Raw genomic sequence first — 20,879 nt, forward strand, 5'->3', positions numbered from 1 at the left:
CGTTCATCGATGAACGATTCTCCGACATAATATTTCGACATCGGTCGATTGAACGAGTCGTGGTAAGGTCGTTAAATCGCCCGATGTCGAAACATATGTCGGCGAATCTAGAAAGTTTACTACTAAACCAGTGTCTTTAGGGCCTCAAACGTCGGTGCCCATGAATTAGATGACTTCTAAGATGAAGCGCTTCCGCCGCCACAAAGTGGATAATGGGGTGCTCGGCGTGGCTCGGGAGTGAAGTGATTGAAATAGTCATTTTACTTGCTAGCTCATGAAGTAGGTAGGAACATGTCTAAGTCGGTACCTTATTATGTATAGCTCTCAATTTATTTAATAAAGCTAACGTTTCTACGACCTTGCAGGCGTCGCCGTGATATTATTGTGATTCAATGAATTGATAAACATGGTTAAGTTTAGGTAGGTAGGTACTTTATGCGTACTTTTGTAATTCTGACTGACTTAATTCGAGATTATTTATGTCCTGTGAGAAGCGTGGGGGCACTGGAGGACTGGTTGGAAAAGTGGAGATACATAACCCACACATTATTACGGTCTACCTACAAAGTTCTGCCTAACCTACTTAGGTTCTGCTTAACCTACAGTACAAATTGAATATTGAATAATATCTCCCAAATCTGTAACATTTGTAACTTTGTAGGAGTGGTAGGTTAGGTACTTACCTAACCTACCACTCCTACAAAGTTACAAATTGAATAATATCTCTCAAATCTGGTGAATCCCACACCTATGAGGTGTGGGATATATGATATATGAGGTGGGGCACCATGCCTCATTGCTCAGTCGACGACGTAGTGCGTTGTAGCTGCGTTGCTTAGCTATAAGTTTTGACACTGACGTGCGTGGAGTTACGACAAAATTTCATACAGACATCAGAACGAAGGAGACTTTTACAAGAGATCGTTAAAAATTGCAACTTTTAGGTCCCTCTAGCGATCTTATGAAATAGGGTATGATGAGTCACCAGCAACTAGGTCAACAGTTATAGATTTATAGCCTACCTAGTTACTTAACTATACTTATAGTTATTTTGAAATCTATTTAAGTATAGTTTAGGTACTTTTATATTCTAAGAATTAAGTATTCATATTTTGCTGTGGCCGTGTGGCCACGATTATTTTAAGCAATATTTTTTTTTATTGTCTATTGCACTAGCTATTGCAATTGTATTGACACAGCCAACATAAACACAGTAACAATCAACGACCGCTCGGAACCAAACCACACTGAACCCAAAAAACGTGACCTTGCGAAGTGTGCAAGCGAGAGGCATGTAGCTGGCTGTCTGTATATCAGTCCTCGTCTCGCACACCGCATCGGCACGTTCCGCCGCGTAGCGTCGCGCCTCGCTGTGACCGCTCTCCCGCTCCTACTCCGCACTTCACTGCTGTGCTTAACCGCGGCTCGCGTCGCATCGGTCGGTCAGACATCGCGATTGATAAACGAATTAGTGTACCTACGACAAAATAATTGAATCTTCATAAAGGAATTCTTCAGGGCCCTAATCGTAATTTAAAAGATGCATCAAGGGATTGGTTTAACAACTAAGTGTCAACGTGTGCGTGTCTATGTTGTTGTTCATCGGTGACGTCATCGTAAAACGTCATGTGGCCTCTCGGGCGGCTGTGGGCCAAGAAGTACATTATTCACCGCTATGCCTTGTGCCGTGCGTGTTTTACTGAAGTTCAGAATCAATGAGATATTGATAGAGTACTAACACCTTTTATCCCCCACTGGGTACGTATACTGAGACTCCTGGTACAGAAGCGAAACCCGAAGGCCAGATTTAGATAGAAACCTAACATTACATAGGTAGATGACATTCTGAAATAGTGATAAGTTGTTATAGTATCTACTGTATTTTGAGCTATCGCCTAAGAGAGCAATCACCAGTTAGGTATGATGTTTTCCCTTGATTGTCTTTTACAATCTGCGTGAGAGGAGAAAAACATAAATTTAATAGAATTTAAATAATTTATGAAAATAGGTAGACTAGTCGCACTGACCTGACCTCGCATAATCTCATGTAGGGATAGCACGTGGTTACCCAGAACGATTTTACGATTCGTCGCGTCGAATCCGTGGTACTACGCTTGGGGATACAAATAAATACCTTAACAAATTTTGTATGAGGTGAAGATGTCAAGCAGACAGAAAATACTGGAGGAGATCCACCCGCTGGCTCTGATTCAGGAGGTAAATGCTAGATCTACTATTTTGATAGGTACCTACGATAATACAACATTTAAGATTTCCATAAATTTCCTGACACCCGAACTGTTGTTGTAAAGACATTTGGTACAGTAAGTACCTAGGTAGTAATATATTGTATTATGACCCATGTTTGTTAGGTAATTGACCTGTGTGAAGGAAAGATTGTGGTGTGGTGAAGCGTTTAGTTCGTTCTATAATTTTGAATTTGCTAGGCGTACCTTTCGTCTTGTCACTTTATAGTGGTATTCCTCACAGCTGAGGGTCGTGATCGTTACGTGGAATGAAACACACACAACGATTTTCTTGGTATAATTAATGGAGTTGTATGCCATTGCATTCTCGATTTCACACACAAGTTGATAATCAAAATAGAGTGCAGGTTTCCTCACGATATTTTCCTTCACCGGAACACTTGGTGTGTGGTTCCGCCCTAGAATAGGACCACGGCAAACCCTCCAGTGGATGTCGTGCGAGGCGACTAAGGGATATACAGCCTAGGCAGCTGATAGGCAACAATAGCATTCTCAAGGAGGATTGATGTCAGGCAAGCGGCTGGTTGTAAAATTACAGCCGAATCTTCCTCGAACGCAACCGGGAACATCTGTAAGAAGGAAGGAAAACTCTTTGGAAAATAAAGATTTCCTTCACCGGAAGCAAGTGGTGGACGATGAAAACTACTATACATATAAGACAGATTGAGTCTTAATGGTTACACCACCACCGCTACGATAGTCTTGTAGATCACAGGAGATCCCATTAGAAGTCTTAGTCCGCTTGCGGAGGTACGGTTGGTGTCAGTTTGTGACGATAACGATTTTTCACTTTTCTCTAGATTATATACCCGTATGTATTTGACACTGAGTGGACTCCGACGCTCAACGGCAGAGGAAGAAACCGGAAACACGCTCAGATGAGAGAGAGAGAGAGTATTTGACAGTGTGTCTCAGTGTTTAGAGCACATGTACTTACATACATATGAGCACCTTTGAACTCAAACGGTTTAGTAGTTTCGGAGAAAACTAGCTGTGAAGGTTGGACAGACAGAAGACAGAACCCTAAAAAGGAATGAAAATTTAAGGTGCAGCAGCGACCGGCGCTGTACTCGCGCGACAACGCGGAGGTCGCCAGCGCGCATCACAAGCACCGCATCTGGGCCGACGTCGCACAGAGCCTCTTTCCCGACTGGGACCTTTGCTCTGCCCGCACCAGGGAGGACAGGGGTAGGTCATCATTTATTTTACCATGGATCATTCTCAAAAGAGTAACGACTGAGTTACTCGCCGGAGCTTCTCAGTTGAGAGCTCTGACCCACTGGTAGATTCAGTCAATAATGTAAGTACCTAATTAAAATTATAGGTATAAAATATAAAAGGCTATTTCAATAACTGATTTAAATACCATCTCGACTAATTATTTCCAATATAATATGAAGTTCGATAGTAATCCCAAACTAATATTATAAATGCGAAAGTTTGTTTATTCGTTCGTTCGTTTGTTCGTTACCTCTTCACGAGTATACCCCTGTATACCTACGCGTGAAGATGATTTGTTATACATTGGCATTATTTATCTACATGCTCAGTCGATACTGAAAAACAATTTATTTATTTTCCACAACTTAGGTATTTAATTTTGTATAGTGTTTCTGGCCCCACCAACACCGGTGTTCTGACGTGAATGCGTACGCTTTCTTATGTGAAACGTATCGATGTTTACAAAGCGTCGAGTCTATTAGCGAACTTTCGGTTGAGGTCTCTCTCGTCCATCGTAACTAACTTGGAGTTACTCCCATAATCACCCTGTATGTATAATTAAGACTATGCAGAAGGACATAGGGTACCTTTCATCAATGACATTATTCATCTTTAAATGTTAATGAACCTGTATTAGAACTGAGAACAAGACTAGAAATGAGATGTACTGTTAATACTTTTGCCAGAATAGTATATGTATAGTCCATACCATACTATCCATACTAATATTATAAAGATTTGTATTGTTGTTTCTAATGAATAAACTCAAAAATTATTTGAAATTTTACACAGACATTTTTATTATGAAATTTTACACAGACAAAAACTAAACCTTTAGGCGTTACATATGGACCCGGGTCGGGCCTCTATGTGTAATATAAATGACACTTTTTAAATAAACAGTTTCAGGCTTAATGAAGAAATGGCGCAACCTCCGCGATACTTTCAAAAGGCAGTTAGAAGTCCAAAAGAAGATCCGCGAAGGCGCGAGCATAAAAAAGAAGCAATACGTGTACTTCAAACATATGTCATTTCTACTTCCACACATGGGCGATGACGACTGTGAGGGGTCTAGTTCTCCGGCATCACAAACCTCTGCGTCCAACCCGTGCGATCTCGTCTGGCAGCCGAGCTCCAGTAAGAGATCGCGAACAGAAGGGCCATCCTTCTTTGGCGCTAATGATTTTGGCGAAATTGACGAGGACAAACATTTCTTGATGTCATTGATTCCTTCATTTAAAAGGATGAATGAAGATGAAAAGTTAACTGCGAAGATGGAGATACTGAAGGTAAGTAACTTGACCGAAACTTTACAAATATCACAAATCTAAACCTCTTAATTATACATTTTATTTCACTGCTGTTGTTGCTGTTGCTCGCGGCTTCGCCAGAGTAAATTTTCAACGGGAATAATTATTTTTCCGGGATAAAAGTCCACAGGGATAAAAACCTCAATCTACATATTATATGTATGCAAAATTTCAAGAAGATTGGTTAAGTAGAGAGCGTAAAGAGATTACAAACAAACTTACTATCGCATTTATATTATTATGTAAGAATTTTTAGCTAAAATAATCGGATAAGTTGAACCTTTTATGTTTATTACATTACTCGTACACTGTTTTTTTTTCAAAAGATAGAAAGCAATGTATCGCTTTATGTCTAAAATATTATGGCGAGAGTCAGTTAATACAACTCACAGCAGTAAAAGACATAACTCTCATAATTCACATAATTCTCGGTATTTTCCGTTGCAGGTGATAAAATCAGTAAAGGAGAACAGCACGGCCAGCGCGCTCGAGCTGAGCTACGAGCAGCTGGTGCCGGCGCGTGCGCTTGTGGACGTGAAGCTTGAGACGCTCGGGCAGGCCATAGAGGATTCAGACAGCACGGAGTAAAAACCACCCAATATTGTGTGTAGGCATACACACATAATTGGGTACTAACTAGCCAGAGCAGTGCTGAGAGATACCGTCTCAGGGGACGAGGACAGAGCGTCGATCACAACTGCGTAAGGAAGGCGAGAGACGAAAGTAATGTAAGAGGCCAGAGACAATGAAAATATCGTTCTCACGGGAATATAATTATATGAATGGACAACATTTGGTTTAGACCACTTTCGTGTTTCGAAACTAAGTGATGTGAAGAAGTCAAAACAAAAATTACTCTCTGTGATTTGATCGTTGATCGCTGTGATTCGTAGACTATAGAATAACTATGCTAAATTTCATATTAAGTAGGTCATTACAAATAAAATTAGCGTTCTCTCTCATTGGTTAGGAATTCCAAATACAAAATTTATACAGCTATGACGTTTACGAGTACGAGTTCCACCGTGGCATCAGTGCTGCGGAAATGGACAATGGCGATCGAGTAGCGCTAAAGAAAATACAGTGCAACGATTTTTGTTCCAACGTTTTCGTTCTGGAAATTTCAACCTGCAGAACAACCCCGTGCGTGGCAAGAAGAAAGCTCGACGAATTGAGTGAAGCAAACCGGCAAAGGGGATTTAAATCTGTGATTAAAAGTGGATTCTCTACGATAATCGGAAGCCCTCATCATAATGGCTGGACCCTGGCAAGCCAGCCAAATCCTGCCCTAAGCGATAATTGACCCAAAAAAAGTTACTTGTAAGCGTTTGGTGGACTAGTTCCGGGGTCGTTCATTACAGTTTACTCAAACCTGACCCGACGATTACGGCAGGCAGACGTCTATTGTAAGAAATTGCAAACCATCATGGAAAAGCTGGCTGCTAAACAACCGAGGCTGGTCAATCACTCTACGCCGCTGCTGCTTCACGACAACGCTAAACCACACACTGCACAACAACCGGTGCTTTGTTCCTTCCATACAAAACACCAATTTTATATGTAAGGACCTTGTGAGCAAGTGTGTGTAACATACACTTTGTTACAAATTTTCGCTAATATAATGTGAAATACCATAAGAAATGCATTAATTAGAAAATGATTATTATGAAAATGGAAAATTCTTCTTTGAGATAATAAAAAAAAATAACGTTCTATTAATGTAGGTAGGGAACCTACCTATGGGGTTTAAAAAACAGTAAAACAGTGAGGGAAGCAAACCACATATTTAAGTGTAGGAATAGTAATGAATGATATAGGTATCCCGCACGCTTCTCTTTATTTTAATTTTATGAATGTCTAAAATTATATTTTAACTGTTCGGGGGATGGCTTGAACCGCCAAAACCCTCCCTACACCCTGGCTACATGTTGTTGGATTCACGCGTAGATATGATTATTAAATCAATGAAACCATGGAATGAGTTAGGAATCAGGTGACCCACATCCAGCGGGCGGCGCGGTCGCGCTGCGTGAACTTCGTGAATGCACCGAAACTGGAGCCCCTTGATAGGGGGGTTTGCAAGGGCCGAGGCCGGTCCGACGGGTCCTAATCAAACCTGTTTATTCGCACAGAGAATGTTTGAAATGCCTGAGAGAGTTACAATGGAAATTTAGTTTACGTAAACGAATTGTATTTAAATGTACTTAATTAGAATCAAATAAGATGAAATTTTAATAATTACAATTTATAACACGAATTACAGTCTCTGACTAATCAGAATGTATGCAGTACGAACGCACCGCCAGATGTGGTGGTTTCGAACGTAAACTCGTGTGGGGCCGGTATAAGGAAACACTCAGCGTGGATATAGCTAGAGGTGGTTCAATACGATCTTTACAGACAAGGACACTAGTGAGAACCATTAATTTGAAGACACTTTGATCGAATAATATTGTATGTAAGGCATGAGAATAGAAAACTCAAAAAGCTTTAAATTGCGGGTGAAAAAAGAGGGGTCCCTTTTGAAGGGGTTGAGGGTGAATTTTCAGAAAAATCTGAAACATGTATAGTATACATTAATTTGTTGTAAACAATCAATATCCAAATTTTCAAAGCACTAACTTCAACGGTGTGGAACTTTCATATAAAAGGTTTTCACCTCTTTCACCCCCTTCGGGGCAGAATTTCCAAAAACATTCCCCAGACCTACAAGCCAAATTACTTCCTACGCCCAGTAATTCGGCTGTACGTTGTCTGTTAGTGAGTCACTCACTCAGTAACGCAAGAGTTTTTTATACTATACTAGATTGATTGATGATTGATAATAATTTATTTTTGATAATGTTCAATAATTTATTGAATAAGCCATTTTTTTTACATTTTAAGTAAATGTAAGACTTTAGTTTTAAGTACATATTTTGACGTCAGTAAGTGATGTAGGTATAGATCCTAATATCATACAAGTTGAATGAAGACATTTTATTTTTATTTTGATAATAATAAATAGGGTACAAAAACCTGATTAGTAATTGTTATTATTTGGACAATAAAGCAAAGCCACACTAACCTCTGAGCGTGCGCCTGGTGAGGCAGGTCAGCAGCCGCCGCACGCCGCTGAGCCGCGTGCGCCGGTGTTTTACCACACCCAGCCTCCGCCGACATCGCACACGCACACTGCTATCCGCACTCGACACTGCACTAACTGCTCTATTGTTCCTTGCCATTACTCCGGAACTAGTACTTTTCGACACTGGCAACTCGATAGGCGGTAGAGAAAACTTTTCAGGGTTTATGCATTTGCTTGGCCACACGTCATCCGAACTATCAAATGACGAGTCTCTTGGAGGCGGTAGTTGAAGAGGTGGAAGAATGCGGTGGTAGGGAATTACTCGCCGCGAGTACTCGAAACTCCGAGAGCTCGATCCCGAGCTGAACCAGACATCGCTCGAGAACAAAGATGATGAGATTGTATCACGAGTCGCACCAAGGTCTATTGTACACTTTCGAGTCCGCGCCACGCTCACTATGTTCACTGGGTTTTTGTGCACGGTGGCCTTTCCTAGATCGTAGTTGAGGCGTGTCGGGGCGGCAGGAGCGACGTCGGAGGTGGAGTTGGTGTTGTACTCGTCGGTGGAGTTCCAGAAGAAGGGCGAGACGGGCTGCATGTTGACGTAGGCGCGCGCGACGTGAGCGGGCGCCGCGGCGACCAGGGGCGGCTCCGGCGACAGCACACCGAACGGGTGCGTGAAGTAGAACAGGCACAGCGGCCGCGCCTGCAACCGAAGCGAACGCTCGTCACCGCAGCTACTCTGCGCGCTCTTCTACTACAGTGTTTACTCTACACAAACCTTTACGTCATCTGTCGAAGTGGATGCATCCGACCGCCCGCTGTTCATGTTTCAACTCCAAGTTCGCGACTCGTTTAAAAAATTGATTCGCTGGGTTTCGGCGCGCTCGGGGCGGCCGACTGCCGCGGTGACTGGCACGCGCCGATACACAAACAACGATACGTGTTTAGATATTTTCAGGGGTGGGTGCACAATAGAAAAAGTCCTTATTGCTGCGGAAGTAAAAATAAACCACGTTTTCAAAATTTTAAGAACATTTGAGTAGATATAGCGTGAAATAACAAACTCATTTTCTCATTTAAAACGTTAGGATTAGGACTAAACATTAATTAAAGATTTTAATATGCTGTCGTCAAACAGTTTGCCAAGCTTTAGTGGATTCGGTATACATTGCTAGTTTTTGCGGTAAACAAAAGTACTCATACAAACTACGCATCTATCCTATCTGAGTTCGGCGACAGTGTGGAGCTGGCATTGCAGTATCTACCTATTATACGTGTGGTCTTTGTTGTTATTAGAAACTAAACGAAATATTTTGAAATAAGTAGGTACTTAGTTTACATAGTTGACTTGGGTAGATAGTTTGTATAAAATGAAATTCATATTTTCTTTATGTAGAAGTGCACAAAAAAGATATTTAAAATAGTACGTGTCATAATGATACTGCGGTCTAGAAGTTTTTATTTATGATGACGGCTACACACTGAATGAATGAATGAACATTGCGTAGTTTGTATGAGAGACTTTATTACTGAGACTGAGACTGTGACTTATCGAAAGCTTTTGACTGTGTAGATCATAATATACTCAAAAATAAACTTCAACATTATGGTGTCACTGGCGCGGCTCTTAGTGTTCTTTCGTCTTACCTAGATAATAGAACACAGAGAGTAGAAATTAACAAAACAATTTCCGATAGTGCACCTGTTCACATAGGCGTACCTCAAGGCTCCATTATCGGTCCCTTTTTATTTTTGATTTATATTAACGACCTCCCATGCCTTGCCCAACATTTATGCGAAGTAGTTCTATTTGCAGACGATACATCCTTATTATTTAAAGTCAATAGAAAAAGTGAAAACTATAACTTTATAAGTAATAGCATGTCGGTAGTGCTTAACTGGTTTACAACCAACAACTTAGCTCTAAATACAGAGAAGACAAAATGTATTAAATTTTCTCTCTTAAATAACTCGCACAATGTTATACCTTTAACAGTAAATGGTAAAGCTCTAGAATGGGTACATAGTACTAAATTCCTGGGTGTTACTGTGGACGACAAATTAAAGTGGGATAAACATATTGAAATCACGGCCAAAAAACTTAGTACGGCAGCTTTTGCAGTGAGAAGGATCAGACAGTGTACGAACATAGATACAGCTAGACTTGTGTATTTCAGCTACTTTCATAGCATTATGTCCTACGGACTATTAGTTTGGGGTAATGCAGCTGACATAGGAAAAATTTTTGTATTACAGAAAAGAGCTATCCGTTTTATTTATGGGTTAAAACCTCGAGATTCTCTTCAAGAACTCTTCAAATCAATTAACATCCTCACTGTTGTATGTCAGTATATCTTTGATGTGCTTATTTTTGTCAAATCAAATTTACATTTATATAAAAAATTAAACGAAGTAAATAGTGTAAACACTAGAAATAAGCACAAACTTTGTATGAATAGATTCAGGCTTAAAAAGGTTCGGCGGTCTTTCGTGGGTCAAAGTGTAAAATTATTCAATAATCTCCCTGCAGAGGCTATTAATCTGCCAATGAAAAATTTTAAAATTTATGTTAAGAAAAATTTAATGGATAAAGCGTATTACACAATTAACGCCTATTTGACTGATAAAAACGCTTGGATCCTCCCGACAACTTTGCCACTCCACACATGATCTCCTAATTTTTATTTTACTGTTTTTTATTATTTTATTCACAATTTTGAATTTTGTTATAATAATTCGTATGGCAATTAAATTTTATTTGTAAAACATGTACGTGATTTGTGATCTTCAAGTGTCTGAATTATACTTCTATTTCGACGAATAAGAATTGTAATTATGAAGTCATGGGAATCGAGTGTGTCATGCTCACTCAAATGGTCAATCTGGTGGTGGCGTCGTGGGCCGGGTCGTGAGGTTCCCTCTATTATGGTTGAGCTACGCGATGGCTGTCCCATGCGTCAACTCGTGAACGGGTGCTGCCAGAGGGAACTGGTCATCTCGTTTCTCATATATTTTCATGTAAGTTAATTGTGTTTCACATCGATATATATATATATATATATATATATATATATATATATATATATATATATATATATATATATATATATATATATATACATATAATCAGCACTCGGATCACGATCATAACCTGTTTTGATATACCTTTTGACTATGTACATTATGTACTTTTATATATTATTAGAAAGAAAAGAAAAAAAAAAATTTTTTTGTAAGAAACAATAATGGTAAGCCGATCTGGCATGATAGGGACCAACACTGTTCAAATGAGTTTCTTTCGGCATTTCTTCTCAGCAGTGGTCGTTCCGAAATGCCAGTAGTTTCTAGCTTGTGAGAAATAACTATAAATTTAAAGATTGACGAGAAAAAGTGCCTGTGAAGGTCTAATTTCTGAATAAATGATTTGAATTTGAATTTTGAATTTACTGCAATGAAAAATTAGCCACCAGTGTATACTAAATCCGCCAAAGCTGTGCGAACAATTTCGCGATTGCCGGAATAACACCTGTGGTTATAAAACTGTTAGTACAATTAGTACATAATAGGTACATATAACAATAACAATGTCGACAGGTATCCGAGCATAGGTCGGTGCTTGTTCAGCCCTAGCGCCGTGTCGGGCGGCGACGTCCGCGCGCTCGCCGCGTCCCACTTGCATTCATATCATCCCAAAATTCGCAACTTTGCTACACTTCACTAATACCTACTTAGTACCTACGTTGATTTGACATTTATTTTATTTTAGTGCAAATCTATTTCGCGTTTCGGGCGAAATAGATTTGCACTACCTGCCTAATTACATAATCACGAATTTATTTGATTTTGTTAATCGTTTCAACATACTACTTACATATGTATATTCTAGCCCCATCCTTATACCTTAAATTACATATAAAATAGTTTATTTCAGGCTAGGAACCCATAATGCGTTATTAACAAAAGAAACATATACCTAATTATGTTAGTCTCTCTTCTTCTCTGTCGTTTCGCTCTTGGCAGAGCGGTCGTGGTCACATTGAGGCGTCCATGTTGGTGTTAGAGATGGACACAGCCATCTCTCTCTGTTTGCACACCGTCTGGCGCAGTCTGACACTCGGTTCCCACTGCGGATTTCACTTGGTCGGTCTAGCGCATAGGTGAGCGGCCGCGTGATCTGGTTCCCTCCACTTTTCCTTGCACGACGAGCCGCTCTATTGCATCGTTTCCACGTCTAGATACATGGCCAAAGTACTGCAATATGCGCGTCTGTACTGAGGTTGATAGGCGCTTTGTGATGCCGGCGAGTTCTTGGAGTATGGACAGGTTGGTGCGGAATTCTCTCCACGATATGCCGAGCATCTTCCTCCAGCACCACATCTCTAGAGCATCTATTTTCCCCTTTTCCAACTCACGTACTGTCCTTGTCTCTGTCGCATATAGGAAGATTGGGAATACCAGCGTTGCATGCATGCAGCATGAGCTTTACTTTCGTGACTTTGGTAATGTTGCGATTCCTCCACACTTTCTTTAATTTCTCCGTCGCGGTTCTAGTCATCGTCATACGACGCTTTACTTCGTCTATAAAACCACCGTTGAGGTATACGTAGGCTTGAACCACGTCGCAGTTCGCAATCTGTGTAACCTCTGGCGAGTTGTCATTGACGCAGTCCACGATCATAATTTTGGTCGTAGTATGTTAGTACATCGATATTAAAATTTACAGTAGGTGTTGTGTCTTTGACTCTGTGCTTTGACTAGATGAACGCGAGTCCAGTGCTGCATGATAGCACTGTCCAAGTGTCCACGTCCAATCTAGACGCAACCGTTTCCACCGGAATGTTGGTGCTGCTCCGCACTCGGTGTATCAGGATGCCGTGCGCTTTCTTATGATAGCTAATAGACTGCCAACTCCAGCCTCCGCCAACATCGCCGAGGCACTACAAGATTGTTACGTATATTGAGTACGCAGAGCCCTGTATGCTACCTGAGTGTAATGAGTCCAAAGACTGCACGTGTACAAGGAGTTACAAAATGCTTTGAAAAGCGTAACTTGCTTGGTACAGCGCGCAAATCTTTGAACTATCATGTTAGCCCTTACACACAAGGCCTCTCTTACTCCCTCTCTCTCGATATCCAAGTCATCCTTGAGCTACTCGGTGACTGGTTAGTATCGGACTTTAAAATATTTGAAATTGACAGAAAACATAATTAGTTTAAAGTATGCTTTAATTTTTTTATAAATAAAAGCGTAGGTTTCGCATGTTTATATTAAGTTTTTATGATAAAAACGACAACTTCGACGAAGTTCATATCACACATCTTGCGTACATCGTACATATTTCGATAACAAAGTAAAAAAATAACAACCAAGTGCGAGTTCGACCCACACACCGAGGGTTACCTACAAATTTGTATGTAACGAAGGTAACCCTCGGTGTGGAGTGGACACAATGGGCAGCGACCTCGCTCGGTGCCAGATGCTCTTTTCATAACAATGTATGACTCTGATAAGCATGACTTGATCGCCATGCACCTAGGATCGGCTCCCGAAAATAGAACTCCTCAACGGTTAATTGTTCGGGCATGACGTTTTTGTTAAATGCAAAATGTTTCTTCCTGAATCTTCCACTACCTACGACAGTAAAAAACGACTTTCGTTCTAAAACGGTGTTCCAGGCAAAGTACCATTAGGGATTTGGAATCAATACAGTTACAAAACGTGTAAAGTATATTTCTTTAGAAAAAAAAAGTTAAATAAAAATTGCTTCTTTTCTGTCAACTCCAATCTTGAACCGGGTACTCCATCAATCGTAGAGAAATCTACGTTCAGTAAAGGCTTACTGCACGTGGCAAAGCTTCAAATGAGATTTTAGAGTTTTTGTCTCGCAAAAAGAATAATATACGTAGTAATAAGTAGGCTTTATTTGTATTATTAGTTTTAACTTTTTACCTAATTTCGTCAATTTAAGTAGGTCTACGGAAAGTATCCTGTACTTATTTGGTTTTCCTGTGAAATAGTAAAATTTAATATAATTATAGTTATAATAATCATTTTAACAAATTACCAACTTTGGGACTTTGCCCTTTATATGCACTGCTAGTTATACGTTCTTGCCTATTGCCGTCATTGCAGGTCAATGGGAAGTACCCAGTAGGTTTTGGTTGGCTCACACTGAATCGAGACAAACAAACAACAAACGGACCAAAAAGGCCCTAAACTAAAAGTTCAGACTTTTGCCCGAAAGTATGACTTTGGGTGGAAATCTCGATGTTTTGGACCAAAACCTGGATTTTTTCTGGAGTTTGGATGGGAGAACGTTTACGAAAATTCTCTGAAATTAACAGAAAGTTTTCAAAGGAGAAATTTATTTCGAGTAGTCTAAGCACACTACAAGAACATAGCATTTTCTAACTATTCTCTTTCTAACTAACTTAACTATAACATGTACAGCACGTAGGAGGCATAAAATTATTTCCTAAATCTGTAAACTGAATATTAACACTATCGTCTACCTACGTACATACAAAAATATTTCACCTAAACCTATAACAAACAAAATTTGGCCAAAAATAGGTAACATGCATGTGTAAAAATAGTTTTTTTTAATATAATTCTGTCGATATGATGGCATTTCGGTATAATGTGTGGAACTTAGCTAGTGTCGGACCAGCATTCTATCGAAGAAGTATGTTGTAGTACTAGATATAGGTACCTACCTACCATAGTTTCATAATAGGTATTTAAAATATTTGTCGGAGTAAAGTAGTGTCGGAGTTAAATAATTTCGTATCTATTACAATATTGTCGAAATGAAGTGGATTTGGAGTTGTAGCTTGTCGAAAAAAAATGTTGTCGGGATTGTTGAAATTCAGTTTGTAAAATCACAACTTTTGCTATGTGAATTTACCTAAGTAGTCATATTTTTTATTGACGCTATAAATGACTAACTTTGGGACTTATTCGTCAATCTACATTGTTAGGTATGGTATACCTTATTGTAAAAAATATAATACATAGTAACTAGGTACTTATCTTAATTGTTAATGTTAACTTCTTGCCAAACGTGATACTAGATCGACGGTAAGTAAGTTTTGAGTTTCCTGTGAAAAAAACATTGAGATCTGATATTATTTTGGAGTAGAATTCGTTTTCTTTTTTGTATGCACAAGGCATACGTCTTTCCTAATAGCTGATCTGGTCTGCAAACCCTCGCAGATATAACATTGCCTTTCAAACGGAAAAGGAGTTTTACATTTACTAACTCAAAATCAAAATCAAATCATTTATTCAGAAATTAGGCCTTCACAGGCACTTTTTCACGTCATATTCTAAATTAAATGATGTTTACCAAAGCTACAAACTACTAGCATTTCGGAACGACCACTGCTGAGAAGAAATGCCGAAAGAAACTCATTCAAACAGTGTTGGTCCCTATTATGCCAGAAGGGCTTACCATTTTTTAAATATAAATTTATGTATAATTTTTTATCAGTAATATAACATGTAAGTACACAATAAAGTACATGGTCAAAAGGTATACTGAAACATATTATGATTGTGATGAAGTGCTGATGAAAGGAAAAAATATATATATATATATGTATAATTAACCAAACAAAAAAAACTTTTAATAAAAGATCGAGCTGACCAGTTCCCCCGGCAGCACCCGTTCACGAGTAGACGCGTGAGTCAGCCATCGCGAAGCTCAACGACAATAGAGGGAACCTCCCGACCCGATCCACGACGCCGCTACCGGTTTGACCATTTGAATGTGCAAGACATACTCGATCTCCATAATCTAACATAATAGATACCTATGTTACTTTCAGACACTTGAAGATCACAAATCACGTATATGTTTTACAAGTAAATGTCAAAATATATGTAATAAACATGTCAAGAAAATATATAAATAATAATAAAAAAATTAAAATCAAGTGTGAGAGGTGGAAGTTTTAGGAAGGGTCCAAGGTTTTTTATCATTTAAATAGTCGCTAATCGTGTAATAAGCATTAGCCATTAAAGCATTTTTAATATATGATTTAAATTTTGGCATTGGCAAGTTAATAGCCTCTACAGGGAGTTTATTGAACAATTTTACACTTTGACCCACGAAAGACCGCCTAACCTTTTTAAGTCGGAATCTGTTCATACAAAGTTTATGCCTATTACGAGTGACTACACTGTTAACATCGCTCAATGTTTTATACAGGTGTAAGTTAGATTTAACAAAAATAAGTACGTCGAAGATGTACTGAGATGCAACAGTCATACATAATATATAAATATTATGACTGTTGCATCTCAGATCTCAGATCAATGCAATCATCGATTTGAATAATTCTCGCAAGGAATCCCGTGGCTTAAGCCCATGAATAAAACGAATTGCTCGTTTCTGCAAAACAAAAATTTTTCCTATGTCAGCTGTATTACCCCATAACAATAATCCGTAAGACATAATGCTATGAAAGTAGCTGTAATACACGAGCCTAGCTGTTTCGATGTTTGTACACTGTCTGATCTTTCTCACTGCAAAAGCTGCCGAACTAAGTTCTTTGGCCGTGATTTCAATATGTTTATCCCACTTAAACTTACTATCCACAGTAATGCCCAAGAACTTGCACTTTACTAGCACTGTGTACCCATTCTAATACTTTACCATTAACTACTAAAGGAATATCAAGTTGGGGTGCGTTTGAAAGAGAGAACTTAATACACTTGGTCTTGTCTGTGTTTAAAGCCAGGTTATTAGTTGTAAACCATTCAAGCACAAGTGACATAATGTTGGTTACATTGTTATAATTTCTACTTTTTCTATCAACTTTAAACAGTAGTGACGTGTCGTCAGCAAATAAAATTACATCACACAATTGTTGGGCAAGACAAGGAAGATCATTTATATAAACTAGAAATAGCCTTGAGGCACGCCCATGTGCACAGGAGCGCTGTTAGAGGCTGCTCTATTAATTTCTACTTTCTGAGTTATATTGTCTAAGTAAGAAGATAGTACATCAAGGGCCGCTCCAGTGACACCATAGAATTTAAGCTTATTTTTCAGTATGTTGTGGTCGACACAGTCAAAAGCTTTTGAAAGGTCACAAAATACACCTATAATATCCTGTCCGGCTTCCCTGCTTGGGAAGCCGGACATTGATAATTCCAACTAGAGTGGCTGCTGCATCAGTAGTGGAACGACCTTTAGTGAAACCGAATTGACTATTGTGTAATATTTTGTTTATGTTAAAATAAGAAACTAATTGAGTTAAAATTAGCTTTTCAAAAATTTTACTTAATGCAGGTAGAATAGAAATGGGTCTGTAATTAGTGGGATCGTTTTTAGCGCCCTGTTTGAAAAGAGGTATAATTTTGCTGATTTTCATGAGGTCAGGGAAAACTCCATCTGAGATGCAATTATTGAATATAATAGTTAAGTGGGGAGAAATCAGATCAATAATAGTGCTAAGCACTGAGACAGATATACCCCACAGATCCTCTGTATTTTTCATGTTGAGTGCTTGGAAGCAGATAATAATTCTTCAGGAGAAATATGTCTAAATCGGAAGGTAGATTTAGGATCTGAGGCATTTCTTTTTAATAAATCATCTGCAGCACTGGGACAAGACGAAAGGGTGCCCGTAATATTTTTAGAAATATTGGCAAAGAAGTTATTGAATCGTTGGCCACTTCGTCATTTGAATTAATGGTTTTATCACCAATTTTTAAAGAAATATTGTTGTCGCGTGGGTTAAACTTGCCGGTTTCTTTATTAATGATTGACCAAGCTGTTTTAATTTTGTCATTAGAATTTTTTATTTTATAAGTTAAATATAAAGATTTTGCTGTTGAACATACCTTTTTAAAAGTTTTAGAGTAACGTTTAACATATGATATAAATTTTTACTAGTACCGATAAGTTAGTACCGGTATTAGTAAATAATATAGCAGTTTATTTGAATATATGAAAATATTTGAGAATATTTAATAACTATCGGAAAGAAATATCTACTCATAATATTTACCCGACTACTTAAATATGAAAAATTTCTATAATAATCATTAGTGTCTATAAACTACATGAAAGTAGGTTTATAATAACTCTAGGCAGGCGGAGATCAGACGAGGCAATGGCTCGGGAATGCCATTGCTGCTGTCAAATTGAAGTCAATTGAATCGAGTGCTCTCGCGCCTACAATACATTCTATTGTAATAGTCGCCACCATCGCCACATTACAATTTACAAATACCTACTTTACGCTGCATGTCTTAAATAGGTATGAGTTTACGAACATCGATAGTATTCGAATTTGATATTGCGAAATCACTTTTTCAAATGTATTATAACAAAAGTTTAGATTTAGATCACAGATTAAATAATACCCCAATTTAGATGACATTACCTATGCCAAAACGCAACGGTTATCGCTAAACATTTCGCAAACGTTGTCTGTCAAAAAAATTCGAATCACTTTTGGTGTCTGCCTACTAGCCAATGGCCCTGGCTTCCTCGGGTAAAATCATAATAAAAACTAGCCCATGTTACTCCTGAATCTATCCTATCTCTGTGCCAAATTTCATGATAATCGGTCCAGTCGTATTTGAGTTTATTCATTACAAACAAAAATACAAATCTTTTATCTTTATAATAATAAAGCAACATCTTGGTGTTGCAAAATAATAATATTTTTAATTATATTCACAGCATTTAATTTAATAGCGCCATGTGGCGTATAAACAATGATGAGCGATGAATATCTACGGCCCTCTCCTCTCAGCATATAGATTTAGAAAGGACCGGCGCGCGCCCTCAGGAATTCATTACGCATATTGAAACGTCAGATAACAAGTCGAGAGATCATAGCGCGTCATGAAGTTAATTAAAAGCGTGTCCCATGGAATTAGTAGGTACTCGAGTACTTGCTAAATCCATGGCATCAAGTCTATCGAAATACAGATGCCGGTTGCGAATAGAATGGTTAGCATAGTGCATTAGTAAGTACTTACTCCACGGAGTACCTACCTACTAATTCCATGGCAATGTGTGATAATGGGAACACGCTCTATCTAACTCGCAACGGGATCAACGCCCGAAACTGGGGCTGATAACGCGTTCACGCAGGCGAGACGCCGCTATCATTGATAAAACTGGCTCCTGATCCTGGCTTTCCTTGTCTTGCGGCGGCGCAGTGGTAAAGTTCTTACCACTGAACCGAGGTCCCGGGTTCGAACCCCGGTCGGGTCATGATGGAAAATGATCTTTTTCTGATTGGCCCGGGTCTTGGATGTTTATCTATAGGTATATGTATTTGTTATAAAATATATTATCGTTGAGTTAGTATCCCATAACACAAGTCTCTAACTTACTTTGGGGCTAGCTCAATCTGTGTGATTTGTCCTAAAATATTAAAAAAATATCTATTTAGGAAATTAACTTGAGATGCGAGAACTTTGAGGTCGCTTCTGCAGCTGTGACTTATATCAATAATGGTGATTTGAGAATTGCACTCCAGTCAAATCCGTGCGTGAGCACTCCGGCAAGCAGCTCGATTGTGGCTAGTGCGTTGCGTGGATCACTCGGATCGCGTTCCCGCCATTTCGACAGTCGTCAGCCGCGCGGTGCGTCGCCGAGACGCGCTCCGCCCCGTTATCAGCAGCGTCGCGTCGCTACTACCACGCGAACTAATTGCAAGTGAAATGTCAAATTGTTCTGCGATATAATACACAGTCGCGTCAGTGATAAATTAAATTTATTTGTTGATATCTGGGTTACCGGTTGCTGTTTACGATTAGATAGGTACCTAGTGCTCGTATAGGTATTTATTTCTTTACGACTACCTAGCCTACAGTATAATTACAGTAGGTACAGTACAGTTTGGTAAATCCTAGTACCTATATCGTACGCTAATAATATAGTTAAATGACTCCAATGCAATATTTATATTCTTAAGAACATTGCAATCAAAATATAAATAAAAATTCGCGTTATCGGCATTACAATGAAATTAGAGAAAGATCCTATGCGGTAATACGAGGGCTGCTATTTATGTATCCGGAACTGGCCAATAATTCTAGAATATTTAAAAAGTAATTACAACATTTGAAAATAGAACTCTTCGGCTAGAGAATAAATATTTTTCATGTCCCTGTCATTTGTTTTTTTCAATTGGCGCCAATTTTGAAAATAGCTTGTCTTCATTGCCATGGATTTAACTCGTGAACATTTTCGCGCGATGATTTATTATGATTTTCGGCGTGGATTAACTCAAAAACAGTGCATCGAACAACTGATTTTAACTTTTGGAGATGAAGCACCATCGAAAACCACTGTGTATTATTGGTTTAAGGAATTTCAACGTGGACGGTCTATGCTCACGGATGAAATTAAGGAGGGTCGTCCTAAATCGGTAGTGGTACAACAAAATATTGATGCTGTGCGACAATTAGTAATGCAAGATCGTCATGTTACATACCGCGAGATAGAGGCGTCTCTGGGCATTAGTATGACGAGTATACACGCGATATTACACGAACATTTAATTGTTAAAAAAATTTGTTCGCGTTGGATTCCGCACAACTTGAGCGTAGATCAAAAACAGGCTCGTGTCGACTGGTGTAAGAAAATGATAAAAAAATACAACCGTGGCACGTCAAAAGCTGTTTATAATATCTATACAGGTGACGAAACCTGGATCTATGCTTATGACCCTGAAACTAAACAGCAGTCAACGGTGTGGGTCTTTCAAGATGAACCGAATCCAACAAAAGTTGTTCGTGCGAGAAGCACTTTAAAGCAAATGGTCGCTTGTTTTTTTGGTATCAACGGACATGTAGCTACAGTGCCACTAGAGAATAGTAGGACGTTTAATTCTGAATGGTACACCACCATTTGTTTGCCAGAAGTCTTTGAAAAAATACGAAAGAACAACCCACAACGCAGAATCATACTTCATCACGACAATGCTATGCTGCCACAAGTCGGCTGAAACAAATAATTTTTTGGAGGGTCAAAAGAT

The 20,879-nt window shown here is 38.9% G+C and overlaps 3 protein-coding genes across 6 annotated transcripts in view; 2 read left to right on the forward strand and 1 right to left on the reverse strand.

Annotated features, from left to right (window-relative positions):
• Positions 1-11,953, reverse strand: part of LOC128678082 (uncharacterized) — a 32,443-nt gene extending 20,490 nt beyond the window's left edge. For 2 of the 3 annotated variants that reach the window (XM_053759373.2, XM_053759374.2), the window contains exons 1-2: positions 8,647-8,709; positions 7,866-8,571 (exon numbers count right to left, since the gene is read on the reverse strand). In XM_053759373.2, coding sequence (XP_053615348.1) covers positions 7,866-8,571; positions 8,647-8,694 — 754 coding nt within the window. In that variant the 5' untranslated portion in view covers positions 8,695-8,709. Of the gene's footprint in view, positions 1-7,865; positions 8,572-8,646; positions 8,710-11,841 lie in introns of those variants that run through there. The other variant, XM_053759375.2, reaches the window with a different exon arrangement.
• Positions 866-7,820, forward strand: LOC128678083 (uncharacterized). Of its 2 annotated transcripts, none has more exons than XM_053759381.2 (5): positions 866-1,758; positions 2,052-2,217; positions 3,314-3,455; positions 4,398-4,777; positions 5,246-7,820. In XM_053759381.2, the coding sequence occupies exons 2-5, from the start codon at positions 2,161-2,163 to the stop codon at positions 5,384-5,386; spliced, it is 720 nt and encodes a 239-aa protein (XP_053615356.1). In that variant the 5' UTR covers positions 866-1,758; positions 2,052-2,160; the 3' UTR covers positions 5,387-7,820. The 2 variants fall into 2 exon arrangements, with proteins under 2 accessions (XP_053615356.1, XP_053615355.1); XM_053759380.2 differs by having other exon boundaries at positions 880-1,758; positions 4,392-4,777.
• A 7,522-nt stretch (positions 11,954-19,475) lies between the features above and the next one.
• The window catches only part of LOC128678469 (dystrophin, isoforms A/C/F/G/H-like), a 455,052-nt gene continuing 453,648 nt past the window's right edge, over positions 19,476-20,879 (forward strand). Inside the window, exon 1 of the mRNA XM_053760046.2 lies at positions 19,476-19,679. The gene's annotated coding sequence lies outside the window, so the exon portion shown is untranslated. The remainder of the gene's footprint in view (positions 19,680-20,879) is intronic.

This window comes from Plodia interpunctella, chromosome 19, assembly GCF_027563975.2.
Source record: "Plodia interpunctella isolate USDA-ARS_2022_Savannah chromosome 19, ilPloInte3.2, whole genome shotgun sequence".
Taxonomy (NCBI): domain Eukaryota; kingdom Metazoa; phylum Arthropoda; class Insecta; order Lepidoptera; family Pyralidae; genus Plodia; species Plodia interpunctella.